Raw genomic sequence first — 18,771 nt, 5'->3', positions numbered from 1 at the left:
GCAGTGATCAAAATCCTGACACATCCCTGACCTCCCCCTACCAGATGCTCCTAACCAACCATAGATAAGAGATCATTTGGCTGATTCAGGATTGTATCAGGAAAGGGTCACAGACAGTAACCTGAGCAGGGTGGCAGGAAGGAGGGAGGGACAGAGAGAAAAGGGATTCAGGAGGAGATGGGGATGAGAGATGCTCCCCATAGGAAGGCACTTGAAGTAAACTGCCCCTGCAAGACATCTAGTTCCCCATTTTTCAATGGGGCTCGAGAAAGGCCACTAGAGTAAAGGAGAAAGGCCGATAGAGTTTTGGGCCTGTCTCATAGGACTTTGCCAGCAGCCTTCAAGTTGCTCTAGCTTTGGAGACTAAGATTCCTCCATGGTGACCAAACTCCCCAAAATGTAGTTGTTCCTGAGTGAGTAGCTAGTGCCATCATTAGAAGAGAGCTCTGAAGTAGAGGATACAACAGCCCACACCACCCCTTTCACATGATCACAGGGCACTGGGGACTTCAGAGGGCAAAGAATGGCCACAGACGGCAAAGATGAGAACTTGAACAGGGGAAACCCCAAAGATAGGGGAATGGAGACCCAGCCAAGGGTTCCCCTCCCAGGAGAACTCCCATAAACATAGTGTCCCCTCCCAGAGGAGGCAGGCAATTAGGGCCATGGATAATTAATAGCCTCCTAGACAATCAAAACCCAGGTCCTTGGGCAAAAAAAAAAAAAAAGAAAAGAAAAGCCCTGCCACATGAAGGCCCTTCCTATTCCCTTCCCTCAAATGGGAAGTGATAAAAGTTTCCCTGGACCCTCAAGGGGGAGGCAGGGACTGGAGGGGAGAAGAGACAGTGGAAGAGAGAACCTACAGAGATTGAGAGGAGACAGCTCCACGTCTGAGGCCCAGAATATGCTGGCAGAGAGATCCTGCTTCCCCCGAAGGCTGGCCTCACCCGACGCCCTCGGTTTGGGCTTCTTGGCGGGCGGGGGGGAGAGCAGTGAGAGAGCCGTGGCCGAGGGCCGGAGGGCCGAAAGGCCAGACCGCCCAGGCTCTGCCAGCACCTCCCGCTCTGCTGGGAGGCGGGTCTGGAAGCCGTCGCTCTTGATGAGCTCGTGAAGCACGTCTATGGGGGATCCCTTGGCATCCGGGTCGCTCACCCCCAGGTGGCGCAGGTGGGCTCTGGCGTGACTGGACAGGCCCTTTCTGGTCTCAAACCAGGCCCCGCACAACTGGCAATCAAGCTCTCTGCCCGAATCACTATCTAAAGCTGCGGAGACAAAACATAGGGGGAGTCACCATGCCCGCTCCCCTGGGGCTATGTTGCTGGTCCCCCAGGGAAGGGGAAGCTATGGTTCCCACCCCAGCCAGGTCCTGGGGAGCCATAGCAGTGGAAGTCCAGAAGACTGAATCTGTTTCAGCCACTTATGACAGAGTTCCTGGCAAAAAAAAAATAGTAAAAGCCACAAAATCTGGTTGGTTCCTTGGCTGCAGGAGATATTCAGGACTAGATTTTAACCAAAGATTCATTTCTGGAAGGCTTTCCCCCCTCTACTTTCTCCTTGGGAAGCCTGGGGACAATCCACCCGGAGGGAGGATTGTACTCTGTACATCAAGAGTCTGAAGACAAAAGCTCCATGATTCAGAGTAGGGTGGAGCAGTTCATTTGAATGGCAGTCTGAAGGTTTTGATACTGCTGAGCCCCTAACCAACAAACTTGGACCCGAGATACAGGGCTCCAGTCATGGGATGCCATGCAGGGCAGAGTGTGCTGCCTGGGTCAATGCCAAGAGCCCAGACCTGACAAGTGGCACATAGCCAGGTACAACAGCTGACAGAGGGAACCCCATGCACCCATGGGAATGAAAGGCTGGAAAGTAACTGGACTGGAGTGGAGGGATTAAGGAGGCAGAATTAGATGGGTGATAGGCCCAGGTAAAGGGGACAGAACTGTAGGCATCCAACTGCCCTCTCAGGACTAGGGTTGGTTCTTCAATGGAGCAAACAAATGGCAAGTTCAAAGCCAGTTCTGCCATTGTACCCTCACAAAGAATGCTTATTAGGTGGTACATCTATGTGTTTCCTAACAACACCAAAGTAGAAGCAAAGCCCTAAAAGGGATAGGGGTGGGGGTGGGGCGTTGTCAACAAGAGTTGTGCTGCCAGTACAACAGGCAGTGAGACCTAGTGGCTCTTCTTTGAGGGCTCAACCAACCCAGGAGGTAAGAGCCAACTCTCAGAAGACAAGGTCTGCCATGGAACACGTAGTAAGGGTTCTCCAGACTGGAAGGCTAATGGAGAGGCCCACGAGAAGGAAGAGGTGCCCTGACTTTGGTTCTCTTTTTGCAAATGAGCCCACAGGCTCCCTAAAGCCTCCAACATCACCGTGGTAAAACTGGACTACTGGCAGAATAAGAGGAACCCTGGCTAGCCTCACACAAACATGGAATTTGTCACCAAGGGAAAAAAGACCAAATTGATGCACAATGTGAGGAGCCAGAGCCCAGGACAGGGAAGGATTGACAGAATCCAGGAGGAGGGGAACCTAGATGTCTGAATATCTGCCTCCTAGGTCTCAGGCCCAGGGGAAGATAAGGAACATGAGAGAGAAGGCCCCACTCAACAGCTGCAGCCCAGGGGGGGGCTTGCAACAAAGAAAAGCAGTGGGGGATGAGAACAAGTGGGACCTATGGTGCCACAGGAAAGCTGCTCAATCCTAGACCTTAATCATAGACAGATGCACAGGTCACCTGAGCTAAAAGTGTTCAAGCTGATATCCTCTCTAGGAGGAAATGGTGCTGGCCCTGCTGCCTTAAATCTGGTCTCTTAGCAGGAACAAGTCATTGCCCTCCCCACCACCAATCCCTTCTCCCCAACTGTCCCACCTCCCAAACTTCCTTGACCTTACCCAGCTTAAAAAATCCCAACTCACTGAGGTTCAGGGGCCCCTCATCCTCTGGTTGGGGCCACTGCGCCTTCGGGGAGCCTGACAGGGGGCTCAGGGGCAGCTTGGGGCTCTTGTCCTCAGGGTTCTTGGGTGGGGGGGACCCCGACAAGGCAGGCGGCACCTTCTTGAGGAGAGGGGAGCCTGGTGGGTGGGAAAGGCCCTTGGATGAGAAGCCAGGGGGTGACTTGATGGCCTTGTTGATGGGGGTGTCAGGGGATCTGTCAACTGCCTTGCTGAGGGCCAGCAGGGCTGGACGGGGAGAGGCAACAGCTGCCTCCTTTGGGGAGCCGGATTTCTTGGCCAAGGGTAGGGGCATAGGGCTGCTGTCGGGTTTTCCTTTCTGTTTCATCAGCTCGTACAGCAGGTCGATGGGGGCTCCGCTACTTTCAGACTCAGCCACACCCAGCTGCCTCAGGTGGGAGCGCGCGTGGCTGGAAAGGCCTTTTCGGGTCTCAAAACAAGCACCACACACCTCACATGTTGTCAGATTCTGAGCTGGAAATTAAGAGAGAGACAGAGAGACATAGAAAGAACAGGCAGGCAAATGAGGTCAGGCTGGGAAGAGAAACACCTGAGGTGGCACCTTTGAAGCCTGGCTCCCAGAAAAGAGTAATCTTTACATGAGGATGGCAGAGTAGATGACCAAACATCTAGCTCCAAAGTTGCTAAAGAAGTGAATTCTTGGGCTGGTTACCAATTCCTCTGATTGGCAAAGAGAATTCCTAAGCAGAGGACTGGTGGCCTCATAATTAAATCCCTAGATGACTAATCCCTGATGGGAATTTACTGATGCAAATGACTCTAATAACCTCTATGACACTGTCACTAGCTAAATGCATATGTGGGAGGTGGAGAAACAGAGCATCTGTCCAGTCAATGCTCTCCTTAGTAGCCTCAGATGACGAAGAAACTTACCCTTGAGGTCTGGGAGCTCTTGTTTGCTCCCATGGGGGACCTCTGGAGACATCTTGTTACCCAACCTGCTGGTGACATGCTCTAGCTGCCCGGGGGGAAGAGTACTCTTCTTTGGGAGTGGGGGTGGGGCCAGCTCCACAGCCACCATCTCTTCTTCTTCAGAGGCCAGGACTGCCGGGAATAGGACATTAAGGAGAGAAAGAAATACATATATATTTAGACTAAATAGCCAACAGTGTGAAGGAACGTTAAACATACTAACCTAACACAGAAGAAGACAACCAACAACCAAGAGCTACCCATTACAGGATACCTGTATTTTTCTGGTGGTACCCATACAAAACACTGTACTAACATATTGATACAACAGATATTTAGCCAAGTCCATAGCCCTGGGCTCAAAGACTTAGATCTCTTCACCAATCTCCCTACAATCTTAGACTGCCCCAAACCAAATATCCTATAGTTGACAAAGGCAGGATCCTGGGATTGGTCAGTGGCTGGCTAGAACACAATGAAAACCTCTTAAACCCACAGAAGATAAGCAGTTGGATATCCTTTACCCAAAGAAAAAGAGGGAACTCTACATCTTCCCATGCTCTCTTCAAATAGGAATAGGTATACAGAGTCAAATATCATGCATAGGTGGCAAAATGCTACAAAGTACCAAGTCTATCCTACCCAGAACAAGTTATAAATTCAAGTCTCTAGCCAACTTCAGTCTAACTTGCTGGGTTAAATAACAGGTTGTAAAATGCACTGAATTTGGAGTCGTAGAAGCTAGATTTAAGTCTTCTTTTTCCTACCTGCTACCTGTGTGATCAGGGCACTTAATTTTTCTGAGACCCAGTTTTCATGTTCAAAGTGAAGGGATCATAGGATCACCTATTTAGAGTTGGAAGGGACCATAGAGGATATTCTTGCCTATGCCTCTCATTGACTTATCCAAAGTCATATAAGATTGGTCCAGATGAACTATTTGGTCAATCTCGGCTCTATTTCTAAGATCTTGTGATCCTATATCTCTTAACTGGCCCTACCCTGCTGCGACTCTGTTTCCTGTTCCATCTGACCCATGAAGGTCCACTTCCAAACTCCTTCTAATAGAAGCCTGGCAAAGAAGTTCCTCAGGTCAGCTTGGGCCAAGGCAGGGAGAAAGGTAGTCCTCAAAAACAAGGAGCCTCCTTTGTATCAATTAGATCTATTTGAAAGAGTTGGGACAAACAACTCCATCAGTCAACAAACAGTGTAGGCCACAAAGATGGTAGTGACTAGGGAAGGCAGAGAAGAGGGTCCTTCCAAATCCCAAGGCAGAGTCAAGGGAGAAACAGATCAGACTCAGTTATGACCAGTAGAATTTTAGAACTGAGAAAAACCTTCAGAGATTATCTAACCAAAACCCCATGTTTTAATGAGTTGATAAAGGGCCCACAGACAAAAAGGGACTTGCCCAAGGCCACAAAAGCAGCAAAGGGCAGCACCAAGCTTGGAAGGCAGGGCCTCTGTGTCCCAAGCTAGGGCTTGCATGCACAAAACACTCACTCACTTCTTCATTCCCTCCCTCCTCTCTGGTCTGGGCACCTTCTCACCACTGGGGGCAGGCAGAGACATGCAGGGTGAGGGGGTGGACCAGCCCAGAGGGAGGTTAACTACACCATCACAGGGCAGTCTGACCCTTTGGTTTTATAGTTGAGAAAAATGGGGCCCTCAGAAGCACAGTGGGGCTCCCCAGGCACTTGATTAATGACTTCTGGGGAGAGGAGGGGCTCAAAAGTCACCCAAACCAATTCCCCCCGTTTTACTGAGCAAGAAGCCGGGACAGAGGAAGGAAGAAAGACTCAGCCCGACCATGCTCCAGCCATCCTCGACTTAGAAATGGCAAGGCTAGGAAGCTCTCTTTTGTGGGGAAGCCAAGAAGAGAAGAGATAGGGGAGATGAGCCCCTACAGAGCTCTGGACCCAGTTTTCTCCCCTGTAAGACCAGACGCTTGGGCCAGGTAACCTCAAAAGCCCTTGCATGCTGACATCCCGAGCTCCTCGGCAGGCAGTGGTTTGAAAGTGACAAGAGCTGAGATCGCCAGACTGCTTCTTCCCTACCCTTCCCTGGGTCGCTCGCCTGTCCCTGCAGGGCCTCGCGGGCGCCCAGGCCTTCCCGGAAGGGGCGGCACGCGGCGCCAGTCCCCAACTTGGGCCCGGGCCTGGAACCCCACAAGGCGCGGGCAAGCGTGGCCTCCTCACCCGGTACAGCCCCCAGATCTAGGCCCGGGCCCGGGCCCGAGCCCGGGCCCAGGCCTGCTCCTGCTCCAGCTCCTGGCCCCGGCTCGGGCCCGTCCCTCAGCAGCGGCGGCGGCGGCGGCGGCGGCAGTGGCAGCGGTGGCGGCGGGAGCAGCGTCGGCGGCGGCGTAGGCGGCGGGGAAGGGGAAGGGGACGGGGAGAGGGACGGGGGCGGCCCCCCCGCGGGCGCGCGCTCCCGGGCCCCCCCGCGCGGTCCCGCCGCCGCCGCCGCCCTCCCGTCCGCTTTTGTCACTCGGCACTGGGCGGTGGAGGCGGCCATCTTGGGTCCGGCGCACGCGGGGCGGCCGCCCCAGGCGGGAGCAGCCGAGCGCCGAGTGAGAGCCGGCCTCCTCCCTCCTCTCTCCGCCCCGCCCCGCCCCAGCTCCCGGACACCCCAAGCTAGGGGCGGGAGGAACCCACTAAGCTGCTCAGGCCCGAGAGAGCGAGCGCCGAGCTAGCCGCCAGCCAGGAGCAAGCGAGCGCCAGAGGGCCTCTTCCCCTAGCTTCCCCCCTCCATTCCCTACCCCGCCCCTAGTCTCGTAGACCCGGGTCCTTCCAGCCCAGCTCTCCAAAGGAAAAGCGTTTCTTTGGATTCCAAGGTCCCCAAATCCACTGCCCACTTCTTCTACAGATGTGAAAATCAAGGTACCCAGAAATGACTTGACCGTGACTTGACCGAAGTCACAAAGGTTGTGGCCTGGATGAAGTGGCATTTGAACCCAGGCACTAGGAAGCCAAATCTGATGCTCTAGAGATAATGTATGTGGACTATAAAGAGGAGAGCTGGACTCTGCGACTGATCTCTCCCAAAGCCGTTAGGGAACAAAGAGGTCTCCCGTTTCCAGGGTTGGAGACACAGGATGCTTCGAGTCTAGTCTCATACCAGGTAATAGTAGCACCCCTCCCCCACATCTGTAAAATAAGGGGGCTGAACTAGAACCGTGTTTACCATGGACCCCTCTGACAGTTTGTTAAAATCTGGTAACTCTTCCTCAGAATAAGATATAAAATAAGAAAAGTGGGATTACAAAGGAAGACAATTAGATGGGGGGGAACCCCTAAAAAAAGCTAATGGGCTCCAGGTTAAAGGCCCCAAGGCTGGCTGGATGCTCTCTAAGATCATTCTCAGTTTTTAACTGTCTACTACAGTCCAGATTTTTAAAGTTGTCCATCTGGTCTAACTCATTCTCAAAAGGAATCTTCACAAGAACACAGCCAACAAGTAGCCATCCAGCCACTGACTGAAGAACGGGGAGGACATGGAGTTCATCACTTTTCTAGACAAAATCCAGGATTCTGCCCCAGCATCCCTGAGGCACATTTGTAATTCAAACAGAGAGGTGGCCAGGAGAGGGCACATCTTGTCCAAAGTCACAGAACCTGAGCTGGAAAGCACCACCTGGGTCCAACCAGCCCTGATCAGAAAACCTTTCTACAAGATCTCCAATAAGGGATTATCCAGTCTCTGCCTGAGGACCTCTGCTAAAGGCCACACTCTGGCCTAAGGTAGCCTTCTTTCACTTTTGGGTTGCTCTAATTTTTGGAAAGTTTGCCGTTTTTGTTTTTTTCCTGACAACACTTATATCTGCCTATATCTGCCTCTTTACAATTTCTACTGAGTGTTCCTAGTTCTGTTGCCCTCACAGGCCAACAAGAACAAGTCTCAAAGTTGGACCCTGTGCCCTGGTCTAAGCCCAGGGGCTAGGGCCAGTTCTAGGGCTCTTGTCCAGAAGGTATCAGTCTCCCAAAGCAGCTTTACGGTGCTCTGGGAATCCATCTCATCTAGAGTCTGAGAAGAAGATACAACATGAAGGAAGCTTGCAGCCTAAGGGTAAGCTGGCTCCCCTGGAGATTGGCAGTAGAGACAAGGCTCTAAGCCCAGGGGAAGTTGCCACCATCCTTTGGTTCAAGGAGACAATGTTCAAAGAGGTAGGAAGACTGACATACAGAGTGGTATAAGGAATTGGGATTCAGGCTAAGAAAAGCCACCCAATCCCATCCATTGGTACCATCAAAGAAAGTTGGCATAACTATATAAAAGGGTAGGATCACAGGTCCCAACACAATTAGATATTGTCTTGTCCTTGGTATGGAGAGAGAAAGTGCCAAGGACCAACAACTGACAATCAACTAAGTTCTTGCCCAAGTTCCAATAGTCCCGGCAACTCTGGGTATGGGAAGACAAACAAAGATTGTAACCCAGTTGAGGGTCAAGATCAGAACTCAGACTGGAAATTCTGTCCTATCAAGAGTAAAAGGAGAAAATTGATTCACTAGGAAAATGTCACAGGGAAAAATGTTCAGGGAAACCTGAAGCATAGGCCTGATTTTCTAGATCCTGAAAGGGTGAAGCCTAGGTCTGAGAACTCCACAGGGCAACAGGCTAAGACCTCAAATCAATTCATCACAGGGTAGTGGAAGTGTAGTCAGAGGTCCTAGGTTCTAATCTTAGCTCAGCCACTGACACTGTGGGACCCTGGAAGATCACTTCCCTTCTCTGGACCTCAGCTTCCTGCTCTATCAAATGAACAGGTTAGACTCAATGGTTTTAAAGGTCTAGTTCTAAAATACTATGATTCCCACAGGCCTGAAGCTAATTCCCTAAGCCAAGCAAACATCCAAATGAATTTCTCCTGTTATCAGTAGATGGCGCTGGGCAGCCAGGCACTTTGGTGGCTCAAGAACAGGCTTCTTTAACCTGAGATCCACCAATATCTCAGAGTCCATGAATTTGAGGGAAATTTTTTTTTTGTTTTCACTAACTAGCTGAAATTTAGCATCTCTTTTCATTAGGAAGGTTGGCAACAAACAAGATTCTGAGAAGGGGTCCATCCAAAGACTACTAGGCTGCCACAGGGATCTTTAACACAAATAAGATTAAGAACCTTTGCAAAAATGATCTTTGTTTCCAATGAATAATGTTTGGAAATGACCAAATAAAATAATGTTAAAAAAAAAAGAACCTTTGCACTAAAAGGCAATCTTATACTCCCAAACTCCTGGAAGAGTTCTATATCTTGTATTGCCCACTCCTGCCCTCCATGGTTGGGCCAAGGACAGTGGTAGAAAAAAGGCTCCAATGGATTGAGAACTCCTTGAGGGCCCAAACTGCTTTTGTTTTGTGTTTGTTAGCCTTTCTTTGCATCTCCACTTAGGTGCTTAACAAATGTTATCGAACTGGCCAAAACTAGACATTCAGGGCTCTGAGGAGACAAATCCAGATGTACAACTCTGTACACTAGGGGTTAAAAGGTTTAGTGTTGGGAGTAATGGAAAACATTTTTGATTCTTCCCAGGGCTCAATAAGACTCAACTTTCTAAATCTGCAACCAAGCACATCTCTATACCAAAGGAGTGGTAGCCTGGGAACCACCACAAACAAGTGGGCCTAGAAGGACCAAGCTGGGGCTCTGAAGAAAGGAGGGCCCAAAGATTACTGAGAACCCTGAAGATACCCCAAGAACCCTGTTGGGAACCCTTGAGAGACACCATCTATACCAAGAGGTTAAGCAAGAAGAGTTACCTTGGCATTCTAGAGGAGCAGAGAAAGTAACCTCATATAGGGCTTTCTGAATTCATCAATACCTTTTTTCAGACCACTCCCTCCATCCCCTTACAAAAAAATCCCAACGCACACCTCTAATTCTAGGCTGCTCTTCTGTAAACACCTCTACTCTCTTCTTGGGCACAGAGCCTTGGTATCACCTTTCCCCTTTCCCTTTTTTTTTTTAAATCCCAGATTCTCCACTATCCCCATCTTACTCAGGGCCTTCTATCACCCCACACAGATTAATTCAACAGCCTCTTCACAGATCTCTGTCTCCAGCCTTCCTCCCTTCAACTCATCCTTCCCATGCTACTGCATCAATTACCTAAGACAACCAATCATGTCACTCTCCTGAGCTAAATATTTAGAAACATTCAAGGCTCTCTACCTCCTCTCATAATTTTATCCATATCCTACTCATACTCTGAGGCCTGCAGCTCAGTAATATACAATGGAAAAGAGGAGGATTTGGAGTCAAAAGATATTGGTTTGCATCCTGGCCCTGCTAATTACTACCTGGACAAGTTGCTCAATCTCTCTGACCCTAATTTTTTTACATGTTTGGAGTAGATGGCCTCTAAGGTTCCTTCCAAGATCTTTGATCCAGTCATCCTAAGATATTGTCCTTAGCCATAACAACTTACAACCATAGACTACCTTGTCTTGATCTCCAATTGTGTTACAAAGGTCCATCTGATTTCTCCAACCAAACTTTAAATGAGAAGGAAGGACCAAATCTTCTATTGTCTCTCCAAAAATATCAATCTCGGGGCTGAATGCATAGACTCCCTGGCCTAAGGTCATCTGCCTTTTAAGATGTTTGTACATCTTAAATGGAGAGAATCAAGAGAAGAGAGACAGTCTAGTCAAGTGCAGGAAAAGCTCTTTGCAAATATGGAAGTTACTATATTTAGGGAAGACTAACTAAAGGAACTCAACTTCTCAACTCCAATTTCAACCTTTCAGGGTGTCTCTTCTTTAGGCCTGTGCCTCCTCCTTCATGATAACACCTGCTCCAAATTGAAAACTAGTTAGGAACCTCTTAAGTCAAGGAGTTTGGGGTTCCTCCCTCCTCCTCAGGGACCAGGCAGAAATCACAGATCTTACTTTATGAAAAACCCCAGATGTCTCTTACCATCTCGGTAGATTGGCCCCAACTCATCACCCCAGGCTTGGGGGAATGGTGAGAGTGGTGAGCCCCGCCCTCTGCACTCAGACACAGTCATCAGGGTGGGTGGGCCAAAGCCCAGCATCTCCCGATCACAGCCTGGGGACCCAGGCTCCCCTGGGCCTGGGGCTACCAAAACAGGGCGCTCAGCTGAGGCAGCCAGAAGCTCCTTGAGAATGTTGATGGGTGAAATTGTGAGCTCCCAGTTCGTGATGCCGAAGTCTCGAAGGTGAGCCCGGGCATGGCTAGAAAGACCTGCTCGGGTATCAAAGCCTGCTCCACAGAACTCACAGCGCATCAGGCTGAATGTGCTGGGATCAAAGTTGGCAACTGTGGAGAAAAGAGTAGGACAATCTGTCAGTCTAGTACCCTGTATGGAATGGATTTCCTAGCCCTGGCCCACTTCTGGAGACTAATGATGGGGCCTTTGTCTTCTATGATGTCCACCCCTTCCCTCCTCCCCACCATGGCACCACTTTCCTGGACTCAGCTGTACACATTCCCCATCTCTCTTGTCCTTCATACCCTCCTTTGTCCCAACCCTGCTCAAATAGTCCCTGCTGGGAAACCGGGCCAGCTGAGTAGGGCTGTAGGCATCATGGCTGGTTCCAGGTGGGCTGGCTGGGTCCCCCTGCCAATACTTCTTCCCTCATTGCCTTTTGAATACTTTCTCAACCCTTCCTTCTTACTGGAGCTGTCATGGATAACCCAACAACTAAGATGCTCCCTGGTTTCTTCTGCCCATGATATCCAAGGGCAGATTCCCCTCACTTCTCCTCTATCTGGGGTCCTGACCAACTCTTGGTCTTGTTGAGGGGGAGTGGGGCTCAGCACATAAGACATGGGAAATTTGGTTTGCCCAATCTCTCCCTCCCTGTCCCCTTCCCCTTGAGTAATGAGGCTTGGATGGACCCTGTATCTCCAAGTGGCCTTTTATCCAGGTCTAGAGTCACACGCAGGCCCATGTCTTGGAGTGGGATAACATATACATACCTATCTCCATGGAGTGGAGGGTGCCACTTAACCCCATTTTTGTTTTTGTACATTTGTTTTAAATTAGGAGACTCTCAAATTGATTACATACTACCTTTTTTCTTCTTCTTTTGGAAGGAGAACTTTTGCTCGATTGCTTTTACTTCCTCAGCAGAGATGAAATGCCGAACATTGTAGCTCACCCCTACACGGTTCAAGTGGCCCCGAACATGGTTAGCCAGACCAATCCCGTTGTGAAACCTGTCTGGGCAGTAGGGACACTTCCTCTCCTCATTCTTTAGCATGGGGGAGTCTGAGTCAAAGAGGTCATCAATCCCCAAGGGCCCTTCAAGTGGGGAGTCCAGAAGCAAGAAATCCAGAGGGATAGGCCCATCCAGCATCAGCTCTGTGGAAGAGGTGGCCCCTTGGGGCTTTGCCAGCTGACCTGGAGCTTGGAAAGGTCCCTGGGAGGGTTGTAGATTCATCTCCTCCACAAGGACAATAGGGACCATCTTCCGCAGCTGGTGCTGCTGTGCCTCTGAGGACTCAGCCTTCTGCAGGGCATCTCGAAAAGATCTCTTGAGCTCCAAAGCAGGTTGGGGGATGGTGTCAGGGTTAAAGTTTTGGGTCTGGGGGAAGTCAATCTCAGTGGTTGACATCTCTTCCTCCATGCTCCCCATGTCACTGGCATATGACCCTGAGGGCCTGATCTCCTCCCATCCAGTGAGGAAGTCTTGATCCATATCACTCTCCAGGTCCTTTAGGTGAACCATACTTTTTTTCTTATTAGGATGCAAGATGTAGGGGTTATTATAAACTTTGGCGGAGGAGAATGGCAATGTTCCCAAGGTCTTGTGAGTAGAACTATATGGAAGCATTTTTCTTGAATGGAAGCTAGGAGTGGGAAAGGCCCTCTTTACCCGGCCACTCCTTTCCAGCCGATGGTGCCCCAAGGCAAAGGCAGGGGTAGGATCATAATGAGCAGAGGCTTCTTGCCATGGTGGAGCAAACAGCCGATCTGCTTTGCCAAAATAGCCCATATCAGGCAATTGGGCTAACCGAGCAGGACTGTAGGTATCACGGCTGGTTCCAGGCTGGCTGCCGGGATCCTCAAAAGCTTCAACATCTCCCCCCCAGGGCTGGTGGGAGTGGGCATACTTCACATGTTCCTTCAAAACATTCTCATTAGGGGCCGGGAAACCACAGAGGATGCAACTGTGAAGGCCCTTTCCTAAGCCTAGGGATGGTCCCTGGGCTATTGGTAGCTCATTGGATCTGAAGTGTTTGTATGCAAGGTGGCCAGCACTGTCCTGGGCCTCACCACCTGAGCGACCAGAGAGGCCCAGGCTATTGGCTCCTTGGTCCCTCCTATCCCTGACATGCATCTTGGCATGTTGAACAAAGATTTTGGAGGAATTGGTGCCAAACATACATTTGGGGCACTGAAGTCGTGCATCTCGTCCTTCGTCTGGGAATTCATTCAGTTTCTGAATTTCCTCAATAATCTTCTCCCTAGACTCCTGGTGGAGCCGGCGGTGCTGCTCCAAGGTGCCAGGGTCTCCAAATGCCCAGCCACACTCACTGCAAGAGAATTGCCCCTGTCCCCCTCGGGAGTCACCTACAGGGTCTTGCCCAGGACCTCGGCTGTGCTGCATCATGTGATCCAGGAGATGCTCCTTCTTCTTGAAGTAAATGCTACACTCGATACAAGTATAGACAGCAGGATCTTCCTCCTGCCCCAGTGTTTCCTTGTCAGCTTCCTCTACCAAGTCACAGAAGTAGGGCCTCATCTCAATGTCATAGGCACCACAGGGTGGAGACTCTAGGGACAGCCGCTCCACAGAATCTTCCTCATTCACAGTCCAAGTCTGTTTACTGATTGCTAGTTCAGGCCCTGCCTGAAGGCTGGGCCTGGGCAGGACCCATTCAGTAGGATGTTCAGTAAGAGGGCTCCTCTCAGACACCTCAGGCTCTGCCACTAGCCCCTTCCTTTCAGTGACCACTGCTGCGTCCAGGGTTCTGATCTTGCCTAACCTGGGCGCAGGGCTTTTCCTGAAACCTGGAAGAGTCAGTGGGGGAGCCGTCTCTTGAAGGGGATGGGCTCGGACTGATTGCCCAACTCCACTGTCTAGACCTTGGCCCTTTTCCCTATAGTGGACATTCTCATCAGGGTCTGAGAACCAATCAAACCTCAGGATGCCTTTCTTGTTCTTCAATAAGTGCTCTCTGTGGAAAGTATCAAGGGACTTTGGTTCAGAGTGGGGGTGCCTGTCCTCCCAGGACCCCAGAGGAACAGGGGGCTCAGCCGCAATCTCAGGAGCTCCTCGAAGCTCCGGCCCCCCTCCCAATTCAGTGTGAGTTTTCACAGTATGTACAGCTTTGGACTCGCTGACAAAGGAGGCCTCCTGGGAATAGAATGGGGCCCCAGCCTCCCTGGAGCCGGACGGCCTCTCTAAAGTGCTTTCCTCCCTGATATCGGCCCCTCTGTCCGCACAAAGGGGGTGTTCCCACGGTGCCCGGCTGCCCCTCCCGTCCGAAGGGCTGGGGAACCGACCCAGGAGCAGCAGCGGTGGTGAACCCAGAGGGAATTCTGCACCACCTCCATCCCGGTAGCTGCAAAGAATCACCAACAGGTTAGGAGCTGATCCAGTATGAGGCCAGCATGGCTAAGAGCAGCCCTAGTGGATAGGGGGAGGGGAGTGAGGGGAACAAGGAAAGGATCATAGGATTTAGAAGTGGAAGAAAACTTAAAGCTCATCTAATTCAACCTCTTCATTTTCCAGAGGAAGAAAAACTGAGGCCTAGAGAGGACAATGACTTGCCCAAGATCACATAAGTAGTAGAACAGAGATCTGAACCCAGTCCCTCTGATTCAACTAGTGATGAGGTAGTGCAGGAACTATGCTTCTCCTGGGATGTAAGGAAGGCCCTAGAAGCCATTTGTCTTAGCTCTGCCTGTCATGCTGGCCATCTTGCTCTATCCTGCCCAAGTTCCCACTTCTCACCACACTTCCAAGTCACTGCCAGGGAAATTTAGGTCTTGGGATTTCCTCCTAAAGAGGAAATCCTTCCCCTTCACAGAGGGGACAGGATCTTATCCCATTTCAGCCTCTACTCAGTGGGCTCCCGCCCTGCGTGAGCCCTGTCTCTGGCTCACAGAGGACATGACAGGGCAGAGCTAGGAGGCCAAGAGGCCTGATTTTGGAAGGTTGTCACAAGTGGCCCTAAGCCACTCACGCAGTTGTATTTCTTCCAACAACACTAACCCCACATCCCAGGCGAAGTCTGAGGGGACTTCCCAGGGGCATGTAACCCTGTAACCAGGTGCATCTATTTATAGGGAAAGGCATGGTTCCTAGCATTCAATGTCCCACCTTAATTGGCCCCAGTACATTCTGGAATTTGTAGTCCCTGAGATTGTATCCCCAGGTTTCTCCTTGGTACCACCAGTACTCCCCCCCATCTTTCTTTCCCTGGGCAGGATTCAGAGGTGCCAAGGGCCAAGAATTTCCTACATCATGTCTGCACCTAATGGTATGCTTGAAAACATACAGGCAATTCTCCATTGTCCCTAGGAAGTGGCTTCCCCTACAGCACAAGCACATTCCCAGCCTGCCTTCCTCTTGGTTCTAGATGCTTATTCCAGAACCTTTTCCCATTAGGCACTGCGAGGCCATTTTAATATGGGCTCATGCAAAGCATGATTAGGAAGCTCACTTAGAGGTGGAAGAGAAGGAGGAGAGGGAAGAAGGGAAGGATGGAGGAAAGGAGGAAGAAGAGGGAGGGAGGAGAGAAGAAGACCGTTATTGCATGGTGAATTGGAAGGAGGGCCACTGATAGCCACAGGACTTGTGTTGAAGTCCTATTCTTCCTGTTACTAACTATGTGACTTTGGGCAAGTCATTTCCTTCTCTGAGTCTGTTTCCTCACCCTTGGGCATTAGAGGGCTGGACTCTAGAACTGTGAAACTGCCTATGAGCCTTGGTCCAGAGCATGGTGTCTTGTCCTGAATCTTACCCCCTCCTCACTTGCGCTTGTTGAAAACCTTCCTCATAGGACCTGATTCAGGTGATCCCTCCTCCCCCAGGTGCTCTCTTCTTCCTAAAACATTCTCAGGGTCCTTCACCTCAGCCTTTGACTTGCATTAATATGCTCTGCCTCTGTAATTCCTGCCAATTAGAGTGAGCTCCTTGAGGGCAGAGGCTGTTACCTTTCACTTGTGTAGCAGCAGTAATAACTCATATACTGTTAGTGCTCTAGGCCTTACAAAATGCTCTCCTCACAACAACCCTGTGAGGTAGGTGATGCAACCACTATACCCCATTTTACAAATGAAGAGAGTGAGGCTGGGAGGTTAATGTGACTTGCCCATAACTGCACAGCCATGAAGTGTCTGGGGTGGGATTAGAACTCAGGTCTTTCCTGACTCCTGGCCCAAGGCTCTTTCCACTACACCATGCTGCTGCTCTTCTGATCAGGAGCCAACCTAGGCAATGGAGACTGTCCCCACCCCTACATTCTCCCCCCTTGGGCACACTGCATCCCCACAGCACAAGTTCTTACACACAGTAGGCATTTAATGCATTGAACTGAAAGCCAAGCACATTACTTGCCATTGATCCACAGACCACTACTTTCTCCACAAATTCAGATAAATGAGTTAATTATATGCATTTGCTCTGAATCCCATCTAGAGATGCCTTCCCCCCCCCCACCCTGGGTACCCCCTTCTGGTCTGGCCTACCAAATATGTTCATCCTGGTCTGCAGTGCCCCCATACTAGGAAAAGTCTGGTTCCTGCTCTTTTGGGCTCCAAGGGAGTAGTCTGAGACTAGAGGAAAAGAGGAAAGGGGGCCAGGAGAGGGGGAAGAGGCTGTCCTCAGGCATGGAGCCCACCCTATTCCATCCCCCCAGGAAGTGAGAAGCAGACTAGCCTGGCACTCACCGGCTGCTGCTCCGGTGGGCGCTGGTGGCGGCAGAGGCAGAGGGGAGGCTGTCGCCGAGGCCATGATGGGGTGGCCCATCTGTAACAAAGATGGGGAAATCTTGAGGGCTCTAGGGTCATTCCCACTCCCTTCCCAGCTCCAAGCTGGGGCTGCCCAGCCCTTTCCCCAGTCCCTTACTTCCCTACCCTCCACCCTTGGACTGGTACCCATAGGGGAAAAGGGAGAGGAAAGACTTGGGGGTCTATTTCTAATTCTAATCACATTGGGGAATTCACCTCCTCCCCCACTCCCCCCATCTAAACCAATATCCTGTCTTCTTCTGAAACTCAGTGCTGAGTCCAATCACTTAGACCTCTCAGTGGCCATTTAGACTGGTCCAGTCACAGATTCAGAGCTGGCAAGGCCCATACAGATCATCTAATACAACTCCCTCATTTGACAGATGAAAAATTGAGGCCCAGAGTAGGGAAATGAATTGCCCAAAGTCATACAGAGACATAGTCAGGTTTTGGACCCAGTTCTGCTGACTCCATAGTCTGAGTTCTTTGTATAATGGGAATGGGAAGCATACATACACAGACATATGGCAGGCTACTAAAAATGCACATGTAATCAATCACTCATGATTAATTTTATATCCCATGGAAGTCTCCCCACTAAATCTGAATGGTATCTTTCATCTACATTTCATTCCATAAGATGACTGGGTGTTTAGGCCGTATGACATCTAAATATTGCAGCTTCTATATTGTTCTGGGTCTCCTCCTAAAAAATGCCAGATCTCAGCTATGCTCATCTGGCAGGCTGCCAACTCTTTCTTCAGCTTTGAGAAAGGCAGCACAGTCAATCAATATTCAGGGGGCCATGGATCAAATAGATGGGTCCTGATTGGTACCCAGCCCTATATAACATCAGCTCTGGGCCAACTTCACCCTCTTTTAAATGGTAGCTTCTTTCCCTGGGGGACATGCCATACCACAAGCCAGTCCCCAAGCCCTGCTTTCCCTTAGGTAGTTCATCATACAATGAAGAAGAGGATAATGCTGCTGATAATAATTATTATAATAACAGGTGACATTTACATAGCTCTTCAAGGTTTATAGAGAAATTTCACATCTACTATTTTATATAGTCCTCATAACAACTCTGTGAGTTAGATATTATTATTATCCCTATTTTACAGATGAGGTAACTAAGGCACACAAGAGAGCTGACTTGTCCAAGGTCATACAAATCATAAATATGTGAGGCAAGATTTGAATCTATGTCTTCCTGACTACAAGCCCAATTCTCTCTTTCTCTGTCTCTCTCTCTCTCTCCCTTGCTGTTGAGAATTTGGCCAAGCCAAATTCTGACTGTGGTTATCCACTTTGTGTTTAAGCAAGATATTAGAAGCCTGAAGGGCACAGCCAAACTACAGATCAGAGGAAGCTTGAGTGGAAATAGGAGAGATAGGGAAGAGTAAATAGTAAGAAAAAGGAGAGAAAGAATGAATGTATAAAAGAGGGCCCAGGAGAGATGGAGAAAAAAGTCAGAGAACAAAGGCTGAGACTTCTGTCTGTGTACTTTGGAGGCTCAAAGCTAGGTGGGAAGACCAGCTTGTTTAATAATCAATAATAATTAATGTGTATAGGCTTTAACACTTCCAAAATAACTTATAATCCTGCAAAGTATATGCTGCAAGACTTTTTGCCTTGTTTTATAGTTGAGGAAACTGCGGCTCATGGATGCTAAGGGATTTGCTTGCTAGCATCATAGATTATCAAAGGGGAGGGCAGAGACTCAAAGGGAATCAAGTCCTCTGACCTTTGGACTCCAAATCCAGGGCTTTTCCTATGGGAAGGTAGATTTCTTGAAGAGTCAGAGAGAGAAGGTCCTACAATAGGAAGGAGCTAGTTTTAGGCAACTAGATAGGAGAGACAACCCTAAACATGATCCAGCTGGATCCAGTCGTGTTCCTGTGGCCTGGTGCTCAGGCCTGGATGCTAATAATTCCTGTTTTCTTTCTCAGG

At 49.9% G+C, this 18,771-nt stretch overlaps 1 protein-coding gene and 1 long non-coding RNA gene across 22 annotated transcripts in view; one reads left to right on the top strand and one right to left on the bottom strand.

Moving 5' to 3' along the window:
- WIZ (WIZ zinc finger) overlaps positions 1–18,771 on the bottom strand; it is a 39,900-nt gene that overhangs the window by 6,995 nt on the left and 14,134 nt on the right. For 2 of the 20 annotated variants that reach the window (XM_016432341.2, XM_016432342.2), the window contains exons 3-8: positions 16,759–16,837; positions 11,926–14,426; positions 10,809–11,171; positions 3,854–4,024; positions 2,900–3,433; positions 864–1,262 (exon numbers count right to left, since the gene is read on the bottom strand). In XM_016432341.2, the coding sequence (XP_016287827.1) occupies positions 864–1,262; positions 2,900–3,433; positions 3,854–4,024; positions 10,809–11,171; positions 11,926–14,426; positions 16,759–16,837 (4,047 nt within the window). Of the gene's footprint in view, positions 1–863; positions 1,263–2,899; positions 3,434–3,853; positions 4,025–6,090; positions 6,429–10,808; positions 11,172–11,925; positions 14,427–16,758; positions 16,838–18,771 lie in introns of those variants that run through there. The other 18 variants (XM_056822332.1, XM_056822331.1, XM_016432346.2 and 15 more) reach the window with 17 other exon arrangements.
- Positions 5,420–10,625, top strand: LOC103106003 (uncharacterized). Of its 2 annotated transcripts, XR_008917388.1 has the most exons (4): positions 5,420–5,849; positions 6,758–7,012; positions 7,322–7,632; positions 9,423–10,625. It is a non-coding gene; the product is annotated as an uncharacterized LOC103106003 (long non-coding RNA). The 2 variants fall into 2 exon arrangements; XR_001629398.2 differs by lacking the exon at positions 5,420–5,849 and having other exon boundaries at positions 6,477–7,012.

This window comes from Monodelphis domestica, chromosome 3 (genome assembly GCF_027887165.1).
Source record: "Monodelphis domestica isolate mMonDom1 chromosome 3, mMonDom1.pri, whole genome shotgun sequence".
Taxonomy (NCBI): Eukaryota; Metazoa; Chordata; class Mammalia; order Didelphimorphia; family Didelphidae; genus Monodelphis; species Monodelphis domestica.
Note: the sequence above shows the minus strand (reverse complement) of the source record. Positions and strands in the feature narration are given on the sequence as shown.